The 22,186-nt window shown below is 37.4% G+C and overlaps 1 protein-coding gene across 10 annotated transcripts in view; it reads left to right on the top strand.

Annotated features, from left to right (window-relative positions):
• Window positions 1-22,186, top strand: part of VPS13B (vacuolar protein sorting 13 homolog B) — a 498,323-nt gene that overhangs the window by 157,046 nt on the left and 319,091 nt on the right. For all 10 annotated transcript variants that reach the window (XM_041123226.1, XM_030011504.2, XM_030011500.2 and 7 more), the window contains 2 exons: window positions 2,745-2,879; window positions 3,711-3,884. In XM_041123226.1, coding sequence (XP_040979160.1) covers window positions 2,745-2,879; window positions 3,711-3,884 — 309 coding nt within the window. The remainder of the gene's footprint in view (window positions 1-2,744; window positions 2,880-3,710; window positions 3,885-22,186) is intronic.

Below are 22,186 nucleotides of genomic sequence, written 5' to 3'. Positions count from 1 at the left end.
TTTTCAAATAGTTGAAAACAATTGAGGTGTTCATCCTATCCCTCTAACAGGTGTTCCAGAAAGAAATAGCTTATTTACTGCTATCAGTTACTTCTTCGTATGCATTAAAATATAATTGTTAATTATATGATCACGTATTAAGGGTTTGTGGGTTTCTTAAAAGTCAAGCCATTCAGCTTTCCTAGCTTCCCATCATGATCCCTAACTACTGGCTGGGTGAAAAACAGTGCACTGGCTAGTTTGAGCTATGCTTTGCTGACTGTGATGCATATGCTGACTGGTCAGGTAACAGGACAAATATACCCACGTTTTTATGAAGATTGTAGGAAATAAATGTCTTCAGTAACGCTGCCATATCTTGTTGAAATTCAACGATTCCAGAAGTTATTTGGTGAGGGAATAGGAGTGAATAGAAACAAATAGGGAGCATGATCACCTGGAACCTGGTTCCTTGTTTTCAAATATGATACTAAACCAAAATTCAAGTTATGCATGTAACTAACATGGAAAGTTTTAGTCTTAATGCAGAGAGGTTGTCCAGGGTAATGCATCTAAAAGCGGACTCCCTGATGGAAAATACTTGGTTTTAAAAGTAGTTGATCTTCCATAGTGAAGTGAGAGAAATGTATTGGACATCACACCTTGTATTTTGAAGCATAAAAGACTTGCTGAAAGATGGGAACAGCAAGAAGCTACCAGTTTTGAGAAGACTTGAAAGATGGGGGTCAAATTATGAACTCAAATGTGTTTTGCTTTGACTGTAATCTTGGCTGCTACTAACAGTATTTTATAATCTTTGTTTTGGAATAGGCAGAAGACATGGAAAAACATACTTTTTTTTTCTTTTTTCTTTTCTTTTTTCTTTTCAACACAATAGCCTCTATTTGCACAAGTTTATAGGAGGTACAAGGAGGCAGAGCCAAGACTAGGAGATGCCTAAAGATACCCTCTCAGCTTTTGACAAATTCATGTGTTGTGTCTGATACTACACCTTAGATCAAAGAGGATTTTCAGCTTTAAAAGAGGCTTACCCTGGGCAAGACTGGGAATGAGGGTGTATTCACAAGACTAAAACCGGTAGCTGATCTTTCAGACTGAGAACTGATGGGGTGTTGTTAGTGGCAGGCGCACAAATGGGTTGCAGTGAGCATTCTTTGAGCCTGAAGCCCTCCTGAATCACAAATTGGGAAAAGGCTGGGCATACCTCGAACACAAAAGACAGGCTAAATTTTGATAACAAAGTATGCACAGAATGTGGAACCTACTTTCACATGTCAGTCTGGTTTACTAAATGCCATGTGTCTCTTCGTATGCTGCTTTTCTCTTCCTACCTTGGAAAGTACTTTTTATTAAAAAATTATTTTAATGTCTTAGCAGAACAAAACTTAAATAAATATATGTCAAGAAGTCTGCTTACCAAATGATTTTATATGCACTACCAAATACACTTCAATGTTTAGGAACTGGAATAGGCACAGTGAAGTAAGCACAATTACCAGGTTTAATCCTAAATCTTCTGTTTCCTATCATTTTTTAGGAATTTTTGTTTACTAGTTATTATATATTAAAGGTTGTTCTTTGGGATAAGTCTTTAGGAGATTGTGCAAAAAAACTACTGAGTTTAATTCTGTAGAAAATATATTTTCTTTAATGTGTATAATCTTGACACACATATCAAAATGCTTTAAAATTGTTTTTTTTACCTGATATTCCATAATACTTTCCTTGCATAATTATGGATTTTGGAACAAATTCTATGTTACATATGCGAGGAAACAGTTCCATAATTATACTAATGTTTGCATAATTAACAAGCTGCTCGCCAATTTTAACTGACAAATTCCAAGTCACTTTTGCACGAGGGGAAAAAACCCATAAAAAATGGTAACTTCTGTTAGTTTTTCCTTTCATACTTCTTACAGGTGTTGAAACTATTTATTTCCAATTTGCAAGTAAATTTATGTATTTTCTTCTGATAGGCAGCGCTATACAGAATAGGAGGGCTGGCTTCCTCCACCCATGCTCTGGGGCTGTTTGGGGGCTGCCCTGAAGCTCTGCCAACATATCTCAGTCCTGACTTGTAAGATCCCCTGCCGCTGCCGCCATGCTTCTAGGCAGCTCTTCAGAAGTGACTGCCAATAGCACCAATTTCTTCTAACCGGTGCGGTAGTTTTCTGGTGTGCACAAATGGGGGCTGAAGAAAGACCACCAAAACTTATTTCCACTTTTGACCTAAGGCAAGGTTTGAACTCCAGTTTCCATTGAAAAATGGCAAGTGTGCCATTGGCTTTCTGTGCCGTTCAGCTGCATGGATTTAATGCTTTACATTGCTACCGAGTAAAATGTTGTCGTCTAAATGTAAGCTGAAAACACTTAGTCATTTTAAGATCCTGAAATGAAAGGGTCATAATAAAAACATGAAAGAGAATAGTTGAGGTGGCACTTATAAAGTGAAAACAAAAGTGTATGTATGTGTATATATACATGTTTATTATTCCAATTTCTAAGTGGCCTTGTGTGTTTTCCTCACAGTATCTTTATATATTTTATGCATTACTTTGTATTAAAATGCCCATATACAGCATTCTCTCACTTCCATTTAAAAACTGTGAATCACAACAAAAATGCTATAAGAACATCTAAGGTAGATAATTAAAGTATAATTAAGTTTAAATGCCTTGGTGAAGGAATATAAAAATATTTAAATTCAACAGGCTAGTACATTTGCAGTTTTCTTTTATTAGGTGTGAAATCTAAGAATCCCCTGCCAACTCTTGAGGGTTCAATCCAGAATGTTGAATTGAAGTACTGCGGCACATCATTGGTCAAATGTGCCTCTGGGACCGTGGGATCAATAAAAATTTGTGCCAAAGCCCCAGGTATGTGCAGCTGGACCATGTAAAACTTTATTGCCTGTATAGGAGAATTGGCCTTGCTTTTTACAAGGAGAGTTACTGAAACAAGAATTTACTCATTGTTCCTATGAATCAGAGAGGTTTTTTTGTATTCTGTTTTGGGGTTTTTATTATTATTGTTAAGTGTGCCAGGATGATCCAGTCTGGCCCCAGTACAGTCAATTTTTACACTGAATAAAAAAATAAAGATTCTTTTTTTTTGGCCTGCTGAGACAAATATTAATCTAAAAGCACTGAAGAAACTGGAATAACTCTGCATTTTCATATTACACAGAATATTTGCATTTTGCTTTATTTGTAGCATCATTTTGATGTATTCTGTTGTTTAATGTTTCATTTTCCATTAATACTAGAAGCATGTATCTTGCTTTTGAAGTTTTTGAGGGCTATGTGATAAATAGTTTTTAAATTTCTTTAACAGAATTTTTCTTGAAGAGCATGCAGGAACTTTTCCTATCAATGTCTATGATGTCTTCATATATAAAGGCAGCTAATGTCAAGAACATTAAAAATTGAGTTCATGGTGATTTTTAAAGATATTATGTTATAAAGTTGGGATGGAATTACTATTTCAAAGAGAATTGATTACTTAATTTGAAATCTGCCTGGATGTAAAGACATTTTACAAGATAACATTGAGGAAGTTGTTTAACAGTTTATATGAGATTGCTCTTTCTATTTCCTCTTCTGTATTTACAATGTTAATAGCTGTTCTCTTTGGACTAGTGAATGTGTATGTGTTGAAAATCTATCTTGTTACGGTAAAAGCTGTAAGGAGTCTAATCTTTGTCTTAGGTGACTGTGGAAAAGAGAAGCTGATTCCTTTAATTCAAGGCCCTTCTGACACCAGAGACTTACACAGCAGTAAATGGCTCAATGAGAGTAGAAAGCCAGAATCTCTCTTAGCTCCAGATTTGGTAGCCTTTACAATCCAAATTCCACAGTATATGGACTACTGCCACAATTCTGGTAAGTGCAAGACTCTTGCTAAGCTGGTATCACGTTACATTTTTCCTATCCAATGTAATTTTCAAAAGAGGGGCTTGATATAAAATGTGCCAAATGCCAAAGTATCTTTTTCACATACTGCACACATTATAACTTTAGCTCACTGTGAGACACAAAAGCTAAAAGGATTTTGATGTATGTCTTCTTCAATGAGGAATGCTTCATTGACTTTGGTTGGCTTTTAAATTATTTATACAGAACCTTTTGTAAACTTGGGGAGGGGGGCAGGATCCATGTTGAAAATATTAGTTTTGTTTTTTCTTCCCTTTATCTATTGGGTTGAGATTCTTATACAGAAATTTACATACTGCATTCAAAATGGTTCATATAAATTTGCAGCATAATTTATAAATAAATTAAGAATTTGTTTATCATAAAATTTCTTAATAATGAAGAGGTGATTTTTAAAATGCTACAGAGCACACATTTGATGTCATCAAGTTTGGTGTTGTGGTGGATTTAAATGAGAAACAAGTTAATGTTTTCAGAGAGTTGCTTGGATAAATTTAAAGGGTGTTGTGGACTTTGTGGGCATAAGTACTCTTACCTGACATTCTTATGGTTTCTGTGGGCTTTAAACAAAACATGGGTCTATTTTAAGCAACACCGACAATTTTGAAATGTATCTAGTTTAAAATAACTATAATATAGTTTGTAAAATACACATGGATCTAGGTTTTGCTGTCAGTATGGCGCATTTTAAAAATCATGCTTTCGTGTTTTTAGAAGTTTATCCTGTTGCCATGCTTAGAGTGGAATCAAATGGAGGGGGAACAAACCCAAAAGCATATAGTTTAAGGAAAGCAAAAGAATTAGCTGACCCCAATATTATGAAACACAAAAATAAACTGAAAATTGTGCTTTTTTTTCCTCTAATTTTTTTCATGTGTAATGGTTATTGAATGTTATTAGTCTGAAAAGTAACAGTGAATTTATTACCATCTTTGTAATTTTTATGTGCATATGTAAGCAACACTTGAATCTTATGTAAAGTAAATATTTGTGAGCACTATGCACTCCAGCAGTTGTCAGGTTATTTTTTCAGTAACCATACTTGTATGTTTCTTGGAGAGCGTCATGTTGGAAATGTTTACAGCAGTGTTTTTATAACAATTATCTTAAATTCCTGCCCCTAAAACATTGCTGAAAAGGAATTAATGACTCAACACTCTGAATTATTCAGATCCGTTTTTTATAAAAAGTGCAAATCTGTTGCACCTGTTGTCTCACTTAAGTAGCTTTTAAATGTTCATAATAATAGTATTTATTACTGTTATTGATTATTGCATTTTCTGCCTTTTTTTGAGGATCTTTTCAGTTTAATTTTCTGATTTTTGTCTTAGAATATTAATTAAATTTAAAATTTTAAAGGATCTGTGCATACTTACCTATATTATAGAATTATTGCTTTTGTTGCAGGTCACAGTGATCACATACATTTTAGCTCATCAGTATTATGGATAGTCCAATTAGATAGTAGAGACTACTTGATAGGTTGTGACAGGAGATGCCTGCGAGAATTAAGGCACTGACAAATGAAGTGCTGGCCAGACTCATATGCCAGGACTTTGAAAGGCAGAAAATTGGTTTGTAATAGACAAGTGTCTGTGGTACCTGTTTTGTAGATGAATGGTAATACATTTAAAATGCTAAGATTTTAGAATTGAAAACTCACTGGACACTTCATCTGCCTTCCCCCCCCCCGCCCAGTGCCTCAGGAAAGTTGCATTGATTCTATGTACTCAGTGGTAGTCACTAACCTGCATGCTCAGACTCTAGCTCTGCTTCTCTAGATGTGTAAGGTGGCACCTGTGACTGATGGCAAATGAGAAGGAAAAGCTGACTGATGTGTTAAAGCTTTGGTCCCAGTAAACGTGAAGAATAGTGTACTGCAAATGATTTGTTAGTTTTTGTCGGGTTTTTTTATATATATAAACTAAACTAGGAAACATTAATGTTTAAATCATCTCAGGTTCTATACAAAGAATGAGGGAGTTAATTAAAGCCTTTGCTTTCAAATACTTGCTGAAGGAACTGAGGCAATTTAATGCAGGAGATAGGGGTATCCTCTCCATTATGACTGTGAAAACATGGAGAGAAAATATGAAGTATAGCATAAAAATGCTTTTGCTGTCAGTTGCAGTCACTTCTGGGAATTAAGAAAGCTATACTGGATAATTTGACAGCAAATTCAACTTATGCCTCAGGAGAATAAAAGTGTTGTTTAAAGCTGTACTACTGGAGATGATTGTGCAGTATTGAAGTTGTGTATTTGAGCAATTTATCTTAATAATGTTAGATATGATGTTCTGGAATAGGAATTTGGACTACAGAGAAGATTGAAGAGAGTAGTGAAACCTGCTTGTAGAAAGAATGAAAAAAGCTGCCCAGGAGAGATAAGTCATCTAGAATTGTTCGGTGTTATCAGATTGCTGGAGATAAGGCCAGGGTTGGCCAAGTCTGCCAACTCTACAAAGTATGCATACAAATAGCTGTGTAGCTGATGCTCTCAAAATACATCCATGATTTCTCAAAAGAGCTAAGAGGGACAGCAGTTCCAGTTTGGTGGGATTGGATAAGTTGTCACCCAGACAAACAGATAAACTCAGTTTACTTCTCCCCACATACAAGGATTTAGAAAACTTTGCAAACTCAATGTCAGTGGAGCTCCTGGTCACACCATGCAGCGGGGCAGGGGGTGCATTGGAGATTTACAAAGCTAAATAGCTGCAAGTTAGCCATCCCTGTTAAGAACAGAATGATGTAATATCTTTTTGTGTGTCAAACCAAGAGAAGCAATTGCAGGGGAATTTCTGGGTACTCTGGAAGAATCTTGGAATACAATACAATGCCTATGTAAGTGACTTCTAAAAATCTTTTGCTTATATAAAAATTAGTGAAGGAAGAGTCACTAATTAATTCATTATGCATCCGTGAAGTTGAATGGAAAACCACTTGGTCTAAAATCAAAGCAGTTGTTTGGATATAAAATGCTAAGGAGGAGGTTGTGCAAATGGCATGAGGTTGTTGAATAAATCAGGGCTTATTTACCTGGAGAACAGGTAGGGGACATCTCCTCCTCCTCTCCTTGTTGAGTCAGCAGCTGTCTACTGTCTTGTACCACTTGAAACATATGAACCAGGGTGACCAGGACAGTTGTGCAGCTTCCTTTTACTGCTTGTCTGTAGGTGGCCCTGCAAAGATTGAGGGTGTATTTACAATTTGAGTGATAAAGCATTTTACACTGGTATTTTATTTCTTGCTATTTCACTTGCTGCTGCTGAGAGGAAGAGAAAAAAAAAGTGGTTCTAGGAGTACAATACTGCATTGAGTATAATCAGCAAAGGAAAAGACTCTATACAATGTAATTCTAAAAAGGGCAGCATTTAAGTGTGTGATGTATAGCATATACAGGCAAAGTATGATGTATAACAAGTGCATATACTGATGATTATTTAGGAAGAGTGTTTCACTCATGCACAAAGTGTCATTAGCACAGTGGAAAACTGATCCACCTATGTCAGAGGAAGTGTTTAGGGTTAGCGAATAGAAATATAATTTTGTTTAGTCCTTAAATAGAAGTCTGCATGCTGGTGCTTTTAATTTTAGACACTTCCGTTGTATGAAAAACTGCCCCAGGTATCTCTGTGCATAGTTGTAAAAATCAGTGGATATGCTCCCCAGTTTTTATCTAGACTGCAGTATATAAAATAAATACAAGAGAGGAGATTATTCCATTACCCCAGGGCTTGGGAAGGTCTTCTTACTGCTTCTCTGAAAAAAACCTGGCTTTATTAACCCTCGGAGCAAGCTGCAGACCTTGTTTGTTTCACCTGGCCTTTGAGAGAAATAGGGAGATTTCAAAATGAATGCTGGTGTTAGTATTTAATTATGAGCAGCTGTTGAATAGATGAAGTGAGCTGATTAAACTCTGTTTGGTTTGCTATACTGAATAATTGGGAGTGTGTGCAGAGTGGGTGTATGGAGAGCTTTATTACATATAAATCAAGAGAAACTAAAATAAAAAATAAAATTAATAAAGTTTTCTTTGAGATCAGCTTAAATATTCAGTAATGCAGCAGTGAAATAAGGGAGTAAACAAAAGTACCTGTATTAATATCATGCTCATGTGTGGTAAATTTATGTACCCACTGGAGCCAAGTAAGAGTAAGAAGACTTCTGTAGTTTGTGAAGGCTGCTTGAAGGCTGAAGAGCAAACATTCAACCTTGAAAAAGTTGGTATTTCTCATTTAAGTTACATTTTTCTCGAACTTCCAAAGATTTTGGGGTTTTTTTTCTCCACTGTCAATATTTTGTAAGTTTAGATGAGATCACTCCATTCTCTCTCCCCCCCAACCCCAAAGGAAGAAAATAAATTAAGTGAAAATATTTTTAAGACTGCAGAAATCATACTTCAAACATGAAAAAAGTGCCATAAATGTTGTACCAGGAAGAACATTATTTTTTTTCCTATAATAAACCAGCTGATTTTTTATCTGTTAGAATTTATTTGAAAGGAGGTCAGAGATTTTACCTATGTTTGTTTTTATGCATACATACCTATATATGCCCCCAACTCCCTCTTTCTTGCAGTTAAGGAAGCCTCTCCTTGACTTTTTTTTTTTTTTTTTTTTTTTTTTTAATTTTGACTGCTTAGACTGGGGATACTGCAAAGTCTGGATTTTAAAGCTGGAACAATGATGTTTTTTAAGTTCTCAGTGCTAATTTATGTGAGTGCTTGTGCTAGTAAATAAAAGACACCTTGTAAAAGAGAATTCATAAACTAATTTGAAGTATTTTGGAAAGATTTGACACAATGAATGAGTAAAAATGCTTAATATATTGGAGTAATTAAAGACAATTCACATTTGTGGTTTGGGCATAAATGTGTAAAAATTATACCCATCTATCTTATTACATTTCCTTTCCTCTCCCCGAGGATTTCACTATGTACTTTATCTGTAATTGTTGCCAGTTTTCTATCAAGTTCCCACTGGGCTTCTGGTGCAAAAAATCTTATCCTCTCGATGACAGAGCTTGCCTGAATGATTTCATGCTCTTAGCATTTTTGTTCACGGGAATTAGGGGCAGAATGTAACTGCAGCTGAACATAGCATCTATTTTTGTAATTTTGAAGTTTAGACTCTGTTATTGGAACTAAATGAAGAGATGCAGGTGTTCTCCAGTTCAAGTCCTTCGGGATTTTTTGATGGTAGATGCTTGAAAAGAAAATGCATGTGTTTCCAGAGTCAAACAGCAGCTGTGGACAAGGATTTATGTTTTTCTCAGAACTTTGGGATTTCAAAATGTTACATTTAATCACATGCACAGAAAGGAGAGCAAATGTTAAAGATGTTACATATAAAACTAGGGGACTGATCTTTTTACCATACCAACTAGTTGTGGGAATAGAGGAACAAAGTGATCTTTAATCTTAATATGAACAATTTCAAAAGGATTATGATAGTTGCCAGGACTCTGGTCTTTTGAGTACTGTGCCCTTGCAGCACACAACATTTATATCTTCTTAATTGCTTTTAAAATCTGGCTTAGTCTTGTATTTTGCCTTGGAAAAATATGAATGCTAATAGTATAGGTTACTGAAATCACAGAGTTCATGTAGTCTTTTGTTGGAGTAGGGTGAATTTAAATTCAGATAAGTGTACATTTTTAGAAGAATTTTTCTAATAATGTCCTGCAGTTTTAAAAATTGGATTAAAAATAGCAGTTCAACTGCCTGAACTGCAAGTCTAAATTTAGAAGTTTTCTGAGTTACAGAACTTGTGGCAGAAGTATTTTGTGGTAATGCAATTTCTCCCTCCCTTTCTCTCTCTCTTATGATTTTGAAATTAGTCGACTGTAGTAAATGCCATGTCTGACATCCTTTAATTTTATCGGAAGTTCAAGTGGGGATGGCCGCTGGTGGTACTACTGAGCAGTTCAGGATGGGAGGATGGTGTGGGGAAGAGCAAGTTGGTGACAGTGGTAAATGCAAGTTAGTTAACACCTATCTGAGAAAGTAAAAGCCTATTTTTAAATGCATTTAATTTTGTACATTGACCAGCTTGTGTGTGCTCCATCTTCCCCCATTACCGTCATAGCTCAGTAAGTTGTGCGCTACAGCCAGGTTAAGTATCAAATATTTTTCCAGACCTGAATCACCTCTGTGTCTACTGTCTTACAAAGATTCAGCACTTATTACTTTTTCTAAGAGGGCAGTGAACTTGTCCTCAAGCACAGTCTTGTACTTGTACAGTACTCTGCTGGCTCCAATTACGAATTTCATGTCCATGGGAGTAGCATCAGGGAAGGACATACTATATTATGCTAACTAGATTAACATTATTTCCATTGGGTTGCATAACACTGGCAACTGGCAGTAACTTCTGGTTATAGAACGGTAATTACGCAATGCAGGAATAAGGCATCTTGTTCAACTTTCCATCAAGTAATTCTGCAAATCCTCTTGGGGGAAGAGGTGTTTTCATCTCTCTGCTTCCGTTGCATTCAGTTTCTCTCAATTCCATAAATCCTTCAGCAATACATGTACCCTAGAATTCTGAAATAGTAACTAAATAGGATTCCGAGTTGTGTAAAATGGTACTTGAAAAATTGATATTTAAAAAAAAAAAAAAAAAAAGAAAACATAAAAAAAAGCTGCAATCTGTCCTATCAGTTTTTAGGAAGTCAGCCTGTGTAGTTAAGTTCCCTGAAAATATTTCTGTTTTTCTTTCAAGCCTGACTGACTTTGAGATGTAGTTCAGCTGCACTATGGAAGTCAAGAGTAATAACTTTAGCCAAAGAAGTGCTTTTGCCTTTTTCTAATTTCCTTTTCTTAATAGTATCATTTAAGAGTTTGGTAATATGGCAAAATAAGAACAAAACTTGGACAATGAAGTTGGGGACTCAACTCCAAATAGCAGGAGCCTGAGACATTGCTCTAGGGAATCTGTTGAGTGGGGGAGTTGGAAAGCCTGATTCTCCTCTGAGGGTTTATACCTTTTTCTTTAGAAGCTCATTGCCTGACTTTCTGCTTTCTTTTAACTCAGGATAACAGCGTTCTGCCTATAGATAATGTAGTTAATCTTGTAGTTCTTGGGATAGGAGTTTGTGCTTCAGTATTGCAACTGAAGATTTGAGCTCTTGAGTGGTGGGTAATATGGGGTATGCAGGTTTTAAAGTACATAAAGGAAATGTCACCACCTTCTCTTTAAACAACATAACCTAGAAAATTCTGTAAAAGTAACAAAAAAGAGTTGTTAAAAAATCCTTTTTTTCTTTCTTTTTTTTTAACTCATTAAATGTGTAAAAGTTAGGGAATGGCAGATACGAGATTATTTCTACTACCTTTATTTTGTGTGTATGCATGTGTGTTCCATAGGATTTCTGTTCACTTTACAATCTGGTGGTATCAAAATGTTTCATATGGCCACCAAAGTCATATTTAACACTTCTGGTATGACAAAAAGATCTAAATGTGGCTTCAAATGATAATTTCTGTTTCCATAACAGTATAGGATAATGTATCTGTGCTTCATATATTTAAAAATACATTCACCTTTTCCACTTGTGGCATCTGGAAAAGCATTATTCAGCAGAGTGACTAGATACTCACTGATGGTGTGGAGAGTTTTGGAAACATGACAGGCATAGGCTCGGCAATTGCTGACACATAGCTTTGGACACTGAAATCTGTTTTTAATTGAGAAAATATATGTTGGCCAACTTATTGGAATAGCTCCTACTCATTTTGAAAAAATGCCATGGGATCTTTAACTTCCATTTGGATGCTTCCCAGACATGGGCATAAGGGACTGTAACTGTTTACTTTCAAATGGTGTTTAAACTGTTTCCAGGTTTTATAATTGAATTATATTGCTCTCACTACCACTTTGGTGATATAAATGATTCATATAACGTGGTTGTTTTTTTGTAATGAGATGCTAAATAGATATCACTGAAAATCAGTGGATTTTTGGTGGTAAAATATAAATGCATTTTGATCAGGTCAATTATTGCTTTCAAATTGTAGTAACAAGTGATTATATAACATCTTACTGAACAGAAATACAGCACATTTGATGGAAAAATAGCATTAAATGAAGTATCTCCATTACTTTTAATGCAAAAATTATGATATATTTTTCTAAATCTAAAATTTTTTTCTCAGTGATTTTCATGGTTCAACTCTGTTATAGGTTAAAAAGAAGCTACAGGTCACTCCCAAGATTCCAATGTTCTGGTTATAATACACACAAATGTACTAACAGTCTCATTTATATGGTTTAGGATGCAGTCCTAAATACATGGAGTGAACATTCAACCACATTGTCCCCTTCCACCCAAACATTACTGTCTTGCAGTTCCCCCAGAAGTTCCTCTCCATGATGTTACAAATAGTCATTTGCGGTCACAAAATAAAGTTGTGTCATTACCAAGTGACTGAATAGTCAGTGTTATGTAGAAAGCAACAGTTCACAGCCAGGATTAGACAAAGCAGGTTACAATCTTAGGAGTATATTGGTTTTTTGGTTGGTTTTTTTTTTTTTTTTTTTTTTAAATTCAACTAGATAACCCCAGCGATGAGCCCCAAGCTAAGACATATTCCTATAGTTGACCAAACTGTAAATGTTTTTGGACAGATTATCTCTAAGGTGTCCAACTTCAGAAACATTTAAATTAGTTTAATTTTCTTTGTGTGCTGTGAAGCTTCTGAAAATCAGTCTCTATTTTTATAAAAAATCTGCAAACAGTGTAGAAATTAGTACTGCAGGAACCATTAGTCCCTTTTAACTTTTAGACCATTTAATCACTTCTATGCTGTATGAGCTGATTTAATCTTCCTTTTACCTGTGCACTGAAATAGAAATGATACATGCAAGATACTCATGTATGTACTTGTATAAGGTAGCAGAAATACTTACAGTTGATACAAGGAAAACAGTGCACTGTGTAACTTTGCGGTTCTATTTAATAGCTAAAATTAGCCTACTTATATAATGTGAGCATTTAATGTTGAGTGTCTCTAACAGATTTCTAAGTACAGCATATTCAAACAAATACTGTATATTTGAGGTATCCTGACATTCTCAGTATCATGTGGCATACTAAATCTATTTGAGAAATGCAGTGATAGGATTATAGTGGATATATAGTTTAATTAAATAGCTAAATATTTTTAATTCTTAATTTTAATCTGATTTACACTCCTCAGTAGAGGAAAACGCATTTTGAAAAGGAAAAAAACTATTTGTTTTTCTGAAGTCATGTCTGAAAGAGAAGTTTTTAGCTGTTGCCCTAATCTTGCAGCTGGTTCAGTTAAGACAGAAACATTTGCTGGCGCAAAGTAATTTGCTGACCTGAGTCCTGAGTTCCTATTCAAACACACTTCTGCTGCTAATTGTTGATACTGCGCTCCACTTACAGCACAGCAAATTAATGCAAAGTCTGGTTTTCCTAAGTGTTTTCCTAATTCCTGATGTATTCTCAAGATGAAGTAGACTGATCTGAAAAAAAACCCCAACACCCAGAAACCCCAATAAACTTGTGATTTTCCCCAAGAGATCTAGAAAATCGATTCTTTATGTCTGTAAGCAGAATAGCAAATCATTTTGGGGTTGTACTATCTGAACTTAATGAGAACATTGCATGGTTGTGCATGGAGGAATCGGTGCCCTGACAATGAGAGCTGAAGGATGGGTAGTCCTGAACAAACATGTCAGCTTTTACAGTTGGCACAGTAAGAGTCTGCCTGCATCTGTCAACTCTTCCACATTTAGCCCATGTGCATCATCTGTCACTGTACAGCTTCTTGGGACATTTGCCTGGGATTGGTGCCAAGCTGGAGAAGTAGCTTTGACTATGCTGCCTCATGTCCAGAAACCTTGGAAAAACAGCCCACTGCCTGTGGGAAGGTGGACGTGAAAGGAGTCAGACTGATTGGAGTTTGAGACACATCTTTTTGAATTTCAGTGTTGATAACGAATAACTGTCATGCCAGAAGAAAAAAAGAGCATGTTCTACAAATATGATACAAACCATAAATGAAAATAAACTATAATCTGAAAATTAAAGTTAGATCTCAGAATAATAATCTGAATAAATCAGAGGCTCACTGCCTCTTACCAGCTGCCCCCACCTGCAGAAGTCCCTATGATTGTTTCATTTCTGGAATAAAACTACTTAAACAATACAGAAACATCGCTTAAATACAATATAAAGTATAATATTGGAACTGGCTATCATAGGGATTTTCCTGTCTCCGCCCCCCCCCCCCCCCCCCTCCCCCGCCGCCACCAATGGAGAAAATAATGGAAATTTTGTAAAGAGGAACAATTCTCATTGGAGAAGTAAGAGAAGATACGATTGAATCTAATGAAGCATTAAATACAGTGTTTGGCTCAACATTAGTGAGCAGGGTTATGGAGTGCATGTGATGGATCATCACCTCTGGATAGTATTCTTTTCTGTTCTGTATTTGTCCAAGGCCTAGAGGGTAATCAGTCAGATGTAGTTAGTCATCTTTTAAATAAATTGGACATCTTTTCCTCACTGGCCTTAGAATAAATTATATATACAGTATATTTTTTATATTTGGTGTAACTATATTCATTTTTTGTTATCTATTCAATGGAAACAAATGAAGGAAAGGAGAATATGAATTCTCTTCTCCCTCTAGTTTTGAGCTCTCTTATAATGTCCCTGCTGTGATAAGAGAAAGAGGAATTCAGTACTGAACAAATTTTCTCTCTAGGTTGTGACCTGAAAATTCATACAAGACAATGAAAGATGTTCAATATGTCTTTTTAGTATTTGAAAGATATTTTAGCCCAAGGCCTGGATTAATATTTTTCAGACATTAAAATTATTGCAAAACAGTTGTTTTATATGTTTGATAATAGATTCATTTTTAAAAGCTAAGATTAAAATTAATGTATTATATTAAAATTGGGTTTTTAAACCAACTTTCGGAAAACTTGATGGATACAAAGTAATCTTCAGTATAATGGAATTTTCTGAAAACAGTTGTGTGTTCTTTAAAGTTCACATATCAGTCCTTTTAGCAGTTTCATGTCTAAAATAATGAAGTTAAACTACAGTGCAGATTGCAATCAGTTGATAAAATTGTTTTTAATTAAAAACCACAAAATAAGTAAGGTATATTTGATTGTATTTTGGAGCTTTGAAAACAGGTGTAATAAAAATATAATAATAATCTTCATAATGCTAATTATATTTAGTGTAAACACTTTTGTAATAATTTGAAGCCAATTATACTTTTTTATTTCCTCACGGGTAACATAACACAGAGTAAGTATAAGCCTGCGAAAGGGATGACTTAACACACCTGTTGATGCACTTTGAGTGAAACATCTTTATCAAGTTAATACAAGAAGCAGTCATGCCCTACTTGAATTACTCATTTATAATGGCTGAGCAGCAGCCTGGATGTAGACTTTGAAATCCTGGGAAAATAAGATGCATGCATGCATTTAAATGTCTAAAGTCTTTGCTTTAGAGCAGCTGTAAAATGTTGAAGTGAGATGTCAGCTACTAGATGTTGTCTACATTTTCAGTCTGAAGGGAGATGTGATCATTTAATTGCTAACCAAGGTTAGTATTATTTTAATCATTTCATCCTCAGTTCAAGACTTTCTATTTTCAAGAGCTGTTTGAACATTTAGGACCTAAGAATCAGAATATTTATCTGCTTTTTGCACACTTTTAATGCACAGATTATTCCAACTTTATTTTAAGACCTTATTTGGTTTGTTATAATACATAGATTTTTCTCAAACTTTTATTGTGCTTGTAATGAGGGAGTAGTAATCCTATAGATTTGTAAAATATCAAAATAAAGCACATGTATGGGTAGCAATTTCAAAAATGCTACCTGTGAGCTCATTAAGGACATAAGAGTATAATAGCTGGTAAAAGCCATGTATTAAAAGGATGTCTGTCTCTTTGCACTGTTAGGATATTGCATCTTGCACAATCTTTTGCAGATGACTGCATTGCCAGGTTCTTGTCTTCACAGCTTGATACCATGTTTCCTTTGAAAAGATAGACATGTAGGAAATAAACTGTTCAGCTTTAATTTTTCTTCAAATGATTGCACAATACCAAAGAGTGTGCATCCCATTACACTTGAATCGGAGATTTTTGATAAGAAGTGCCAGATGCTGTGTCTCAAGTATCCTCACACTTCCCAAGTCAACAGTACAGAAGTAACCACTCTTCTTTTATTGCAGGAATTGTACAAGCTGCTGTGACACGAGGTAAGAAAGAGCAGGAACACCCACTTTTGCGTGTTGGAATATCTGTAAGGGCCGTGTGAACTTTGTCTTTGTGTTGCACTTTGGAGGCAGACAACAATGTCCATGTTCTATCTATCCAGTGATACTCATAATCATTCTACAGCAGTCGGTGAGACTGCAGGGGTGCTTACTCAAGAACCATTCAGGAATTGGTCAAGTAGTTTTTTCCTCCTTATTTCTGTTACAAGTAGAATTAAAATTCCTCGTACTTCATTTAAGTCTGTTTCCTGGAACAGGACATCTCTAACATGCACCATACAAACTTGTTTTTTGCCCTGGAAAATCACTATCTCAAAATTGTGATGGAAGGAGGAGGTGTTTTCTACAAAATGGCAGCAAATTAAGCCACAAACTCAAGAGATCGTGCCTTCCTTCCTGTTAATGGGAGAACTGAGAGGCAAGAATAATTCACCTTAATGTGCAAGTGTGATGGTTAAAATCTTCACTAATATTTGTCCAAGGCAGCACTACTAGTGGTACTGGAGATACCTTTTGGAGATTACTCTTTGCACAGGAGTTAGCAGGGCTCATTGAAGGAGCTTTAAACTAGATTTGAAAGGGGAAAGGGATAAAATCAGACTTGCTAGAGATCAGCCTGGGGCCAGCACACCAGTGTTTGAGGGACAGTGTGCTAGCAAGGTCCTTTGGTGTGCTGTCTCAATGGAGGTAGGGGATGGAGATCCATGCAGCAGCAAAGACGCAAGGGTTATTGATATGTTAGAAACCACAGAAGCATGTGAGAATGGTCACATAGGAATTAGGGCTTCTCCTCCCCAAAATTAACCCTAATTGGTTAATAAGCCAACTGAAGTGCATCTACACCAGTGCACACAGCATGGGCAACAAACAGGAGGAGCTGGAAGCCATTGTGCAGAAGGAAAACTATGATATAGTTGCCATCAAGGAAATATGGTGGGATGAGTCGCACAACTGGAGTGCTGCAATGGATGACTATAAACTCTTCAGAAGGGATGCACAGGAAAGGAGAGGTGGCAGAGTAGCCCTGTATGTTAGGGAGTGTTTTAACTGTCTAGAGCTTGATGATGGTGATGAAAGAGTTGAGTGTTTATGGGTAAGAATCAGGGGGATGGCCAACAAGGCAGATATCGTGGTAGTAGTCTGTTATAGACCACCCAACCAGGATGAAGAGGCAGACGAAATGTTATATAAGCAGCTGGGAGAAGTCTCACAATCGCTAGCCCTTGTTCTCATGGGGGACTTCAACTTACCAGATGTCTGCTGGAAATAAAATACAGTGGAAACAGTCTAGGAGGTTCCTGGAGTGTGCAGAAGATAACTTCCTGACACAGCTGGTGAGTGAGCCAACTAGGGAAGGGGCTCCACTGGACCTCTTGTTTGTGAACAGAGAAGCACTTGTGGGTGATGTGAATGGCTGGAGGCTGCCTTGGGCACAGCATTCGTGAAATGATAGTTTTCGATTTTTGGAGAATTGAGGAGGGAGGTTAACAGAACTGCTACCTTGGACTCCCGGAGGGCAGACTTTGGCCTGTTTAGGACTGGTTGACAGAGTCTCTTGGGAGGCAGTCCTGAAGGGCAAAGGAGTCCTGGAAGGCTGGACATTCTTCAGGAAGGAAATCTTAAAGGTGCAGGAGCAGGCTGTCCCCACTGGTGGGGAAGAAGACCGGCGTGGCTGAACAGCAAGCTTTGGCTGGAACTCAGGAAAAAAAGGAGAGTTTGTGACCTTTGGAAGAAGGGGCAGGCAACTCAGGAGGACTACACAGATGTCGTGAGATTATGCGGGGAGAAAATTAGAAGGGCCAAAGCCCACCTAGAACTTGATCTGGCTACTGCTGTAAAAGGCAAAAAAAATGTTTCTGTAAACACTTTAGCAGCACAAGGAGGGCTAAGGAGAATCTCCATCCTTTATTGGATGTGGGGGGAAACATAGTGACAAAGGATGAGGAAAAGGCCGAGGTTCCTAATGCCTTCTTTGCCTCAGTCTTTAACAGTAAGATCAGTTATTCTTTGGGTACCCAGCCCCCTGAGCTGGAAGACAGGGAGCTGAATGAAGCCCCCATAATCCAAGGGGAAATTGTTAGCGACCTGCTACACCACTTAGACACACACAAGTCTATGGGCCCGGATGGGATCCACCCAAGGGTGCTGAGGGAGCTGGCAGAAGTGCTCACCAAGCCACTTTCCATCATTTATCAGCAGTCTCGGCTAACCGGGGAGGTCCCAGTTGATTGGAAGTTAGCAAATGTGATGCCCATCTACAAGAAGAGCTGGAAGGAGGATCCGGGGAACTACAGGCCTGTCAGCCTGACCTCGGTGCTGGGGAAGGTTATGGAGCAGATCATATTGAGTGCCATCACGTGGCACGTACAGGACAAGCAGGCAATCAGGCCCAGTCAGCATGGGTTTATGAGAGGCAGGTCCTGCTTGACTAACCTGATCTTCTTCTATGACAAGTTGACCTGCTTAGTGGATGAGGGAAAGGCTGTGGATGTTGTCTACCAAGACTTTAGTAAAGCTTTTGACACTGTTTCCCACAGTATTCTCCTGGGGAAACGGGCTGCTCATAGCTTGGACAGGCATACTCTTCCCTGGGTGAAAAACTGGCTGGATGGCTGAGCCCAAAGAGTGGTGGTGAATGGAGTTAAATCTTGTTGGCGGCCAGTACAAGTGGTGTTCCTCAGGGCTCAGTATTTGCACCAGTTCTGTTTAGTATCTTTATCAATGATCTGGATGAGGGAATCGAGTGCACCCTCAGTAAGTTTGTGGATGACACCAAGTTGGGTGGGAGTGTTGATCTGCTTGAGGGTAGAAAGGATCTACAGAGGGATCTGGACAGGCTGGATTGATGGGCCGAGGCCAATTGTATGAGATACAACAAGGCCAAGTGCCAAGTCCTGCATTTCAGTCACAACCCCATGCAGCGCTGCAGGCTTGGGGAGGAGTGGCTGGAAAGCTGACTGGTGAAAAAGGACCTGGGAGTGTTGGTCGACAGCCAGCTGAGTATGAGCTGGTAGTGTGCCTAGGTGGCCAAGAAGGCCAACGGCATCCTGGCCTATATCAGAAATAGTGTGGCCAGCAGGACTAGGGAAGTGATTGTCCCCTTGTACTCAGCACTAGTGAGGCTGCACCTTGAATACTGTGTTCAGTTTTGGGCCCCTCACTACAGGAAAGACACTGAGCTGCTGGAGCATGTCCAAAGAGCAACGAAGCTGGTGAGGGGTCTAGAGAAGAAGTCTTATGATGAGCAGCTGAGGGAACTGGGTTTGTTTAGCCTGAAGAAAAGGAGGCTGAGGGGAGATCTTATCGCTCTCTACAACTACCTGAAAGGAGGTGGTAGCGAGGTGGCTGTGGGTCTCTTTTCCCAAGTAACAAGTGATAAGACAAGAGGAAATGGCCTCAAGTTGCAGCAAGGGAGGTTTAGATTGGATATTAGGAAAAATTTCTTCACTGAAATGGTTGTCAAGCATTGGAACAAGCTGCCCAGGGAAGTAGTTGAGTCACCATCCCTGGAGGTATTTAAAAGATGCGTAGATGTGGTGCTTAGGGACGTGGTTTAGTGGTGGACTTGGCAGTGCTAGGTTAGCAGTTGGACTTGATGATCTTAAAGGTCTTTTCCAACCTAAACGATTCTATGATTCTATATAGCCAGGGAGGACAGTATTTGTCTTACACTGTTGTGCAAAGTGGAGCATTTTGGAATGGTTTGCATTGTTCTTCTCCACTGAGGTACTCTATGGGCTGCTCCAAGACAATGTTGGAGGGATGTTTGCAAGAAGGATGCACTAACCCTTGTAGCTTTGACTGTGGCTTGGCTCTATTTGACGTTAGCTGCCACAGTTTGTCACCTCTTCTCAAATGGCAGGAGCTCAGCTAGCTCCAATAAATGGTTTCTGTATATTGAGGTGTGGATATACTCGAGCAAGTGACTCCAGAACATTTGCTTTTAAGAGCATAGAAATTAGTAATTAAGAAGTATAGTTATACAGAAGTAGCATGAGGTAATGCTAAAGGAACAAGATGTTTTTCATTCATTTTCTGTGAGGTCATCCCACAGTGGTGTTGCAAGTGAATGCTGTTATATTGGGAGCCACTATAACTCAGGATCAGTTACAGCAGCATTTTGGTCCTGACTTTGAGGAAAAAGCAACATCTGAGTTCCTGCCACACTTTCCGACATGGGGCAGGCAAAGTTCCACCACTTCTGTCTAATACAGATTCCTCTGTATGCTCCTTTTTCTTAATGTTCTTTCTAGGGGAGGTTATTGTCTCTTAGTATAGCAGCCAGCATGTAGGACTGCTGTCTGTGTGCTCCTGAGCCTTTGATCGAGCCTTTGTGGATAGTTGTTTTGGGGTTCACAGCTCACTGGGCCATGACTCCCAACAGCACTGGAACATAGAAGCCTTCCTACTGCTGCTGCTTCAGAGAAGTAGAACCAGTGTAACAAATAAAAAAATTAATTTTGACGAGGAAAAATGTGAAGCTAACCCAGCTTGCAGTCCTACTCCTTTTCTTTTTCCAGAGAATTTTATTTGTTTTCTCAAGAGAGATAAAGCCCTCTTCCTACCATTAATTTCTTAAACTGCAATGCCGGAATAAGAATTTGGAATGGCCAGAGTCGATTTCTTAATTACAGTTGAAAAAAGCGGGAATGCCTGATTACTTTTTACTAGACAGCTGTCATAATTTTCCTAAATATTTTCATGTTTAGCTGTACCTGTATATATACATGCATGTGTATAAGTGTAAGGAGAGAAAAAGATATCTATTCTCATTATATCTGTGAATAGACTGTTCTGAGTATTGTTGAGATTTGGGAGGAAAGCTTAGAAAAATGATGTTGTAATCCACAGTACATTGTTTGACCTACTCCTATAAATATATCAGAGCTACAACTTGAGAGAAAATATAAATCTTTTTAGCTCTAGATGCTCTTGTTTCCCAGAGGATTACAAGTGGAACAGGAGGACAGTTTCTTTAATTCCTTTATCCCTGATTCAGTCCCTTTGGAAAATCTCCAGTTGGTTCTTCATACCCCAGGAAGAATGCCAGCCAAACACTTGGTGGTTTTTGATGAATCCTACCTAATTCCTGTTAGTACCAGTCAGTGCAGTTGACATCTTTTAGGGAAATGCAGACAAACTCTCCTTATATATGGTGTGATAGAAAAGAGAGTAGTAGTTGATTGAGTTTTTGTAATATTCTCCAGTAGGTTTTCCTTCATAAGATAAGATAATAATAAAATATTTTATGACATAATAGTTTCTTCATAGTTATTTTAGGGATTTTTACATGACTCCACCTGGCCTTGGCCTGTCATGAATATATTACACCTGCAACACTTTTAAATGAAGTTTGCATGCCACATTATCTTATACATAATAGATGTTTTAGTTTATATAAACCTGTATTAATGCTATCAACATAATGTTAGAGAAAAATCAGTATTTTGAGCTTTGTATGGCTGCTTTACTAAATTTTTAGTGCGCTCTTATAAATTAAATTATCTTCTAAACAAACAGGCTGTACCTAATAAAGATACATGTCATCCCACTGGAAATCCTAGATGAAAGCTATTAAGCATGGCAGCTTGAAATATGTAAAAGGTGGTTAGCATCACTGGTTTTAGTGCAGGATTTTAATAACATTACACTTACTTAGAATGGTAAGTATGTCAGAGTGCCAATGCAAATAATATTCAGACTTTTCTAAGGCTTTTTAACATGTTTCTTCTGTGAAGTGCAGTTTAATATTTAGTTACTGATAGTGTCCATTATTATTGTTACGCTTTGGATCAAGGAAAAGATAAAATGGTCTGAATTACAAAGCATTCAATAGCTTGAATTTTCTGCCTAAGGAATAACAGAAAGTAGCAGACTGAAGTTCAGATTTATATGGTGAATAAGTTTGAGTAGTTTTCTGTGCCATTAGCGGAACAAATTAAACTTTTGCTGGTTGAGTGCATGTAC

The sequence above is a fragment of the Aquila chrysaetos genome, chromosome 4, assembly GCF_900496995.4.
Source record: "Aquila chrysaetos chrysaetos chromosome 4, bAquChr1.4, whole genome shotgun sequence".
Lineage (NCBI taxonomy): Eukaryota > Metazoa > Chordata > Aves > Accipitriformes > Accipitridae > Aquila > Aquila chrysaetos.
The sequence above is the reverse complement of the archived record's forward strand: the minus strand, read 5'-3'. Positions and strand labels throughout refer to the sequence as shown.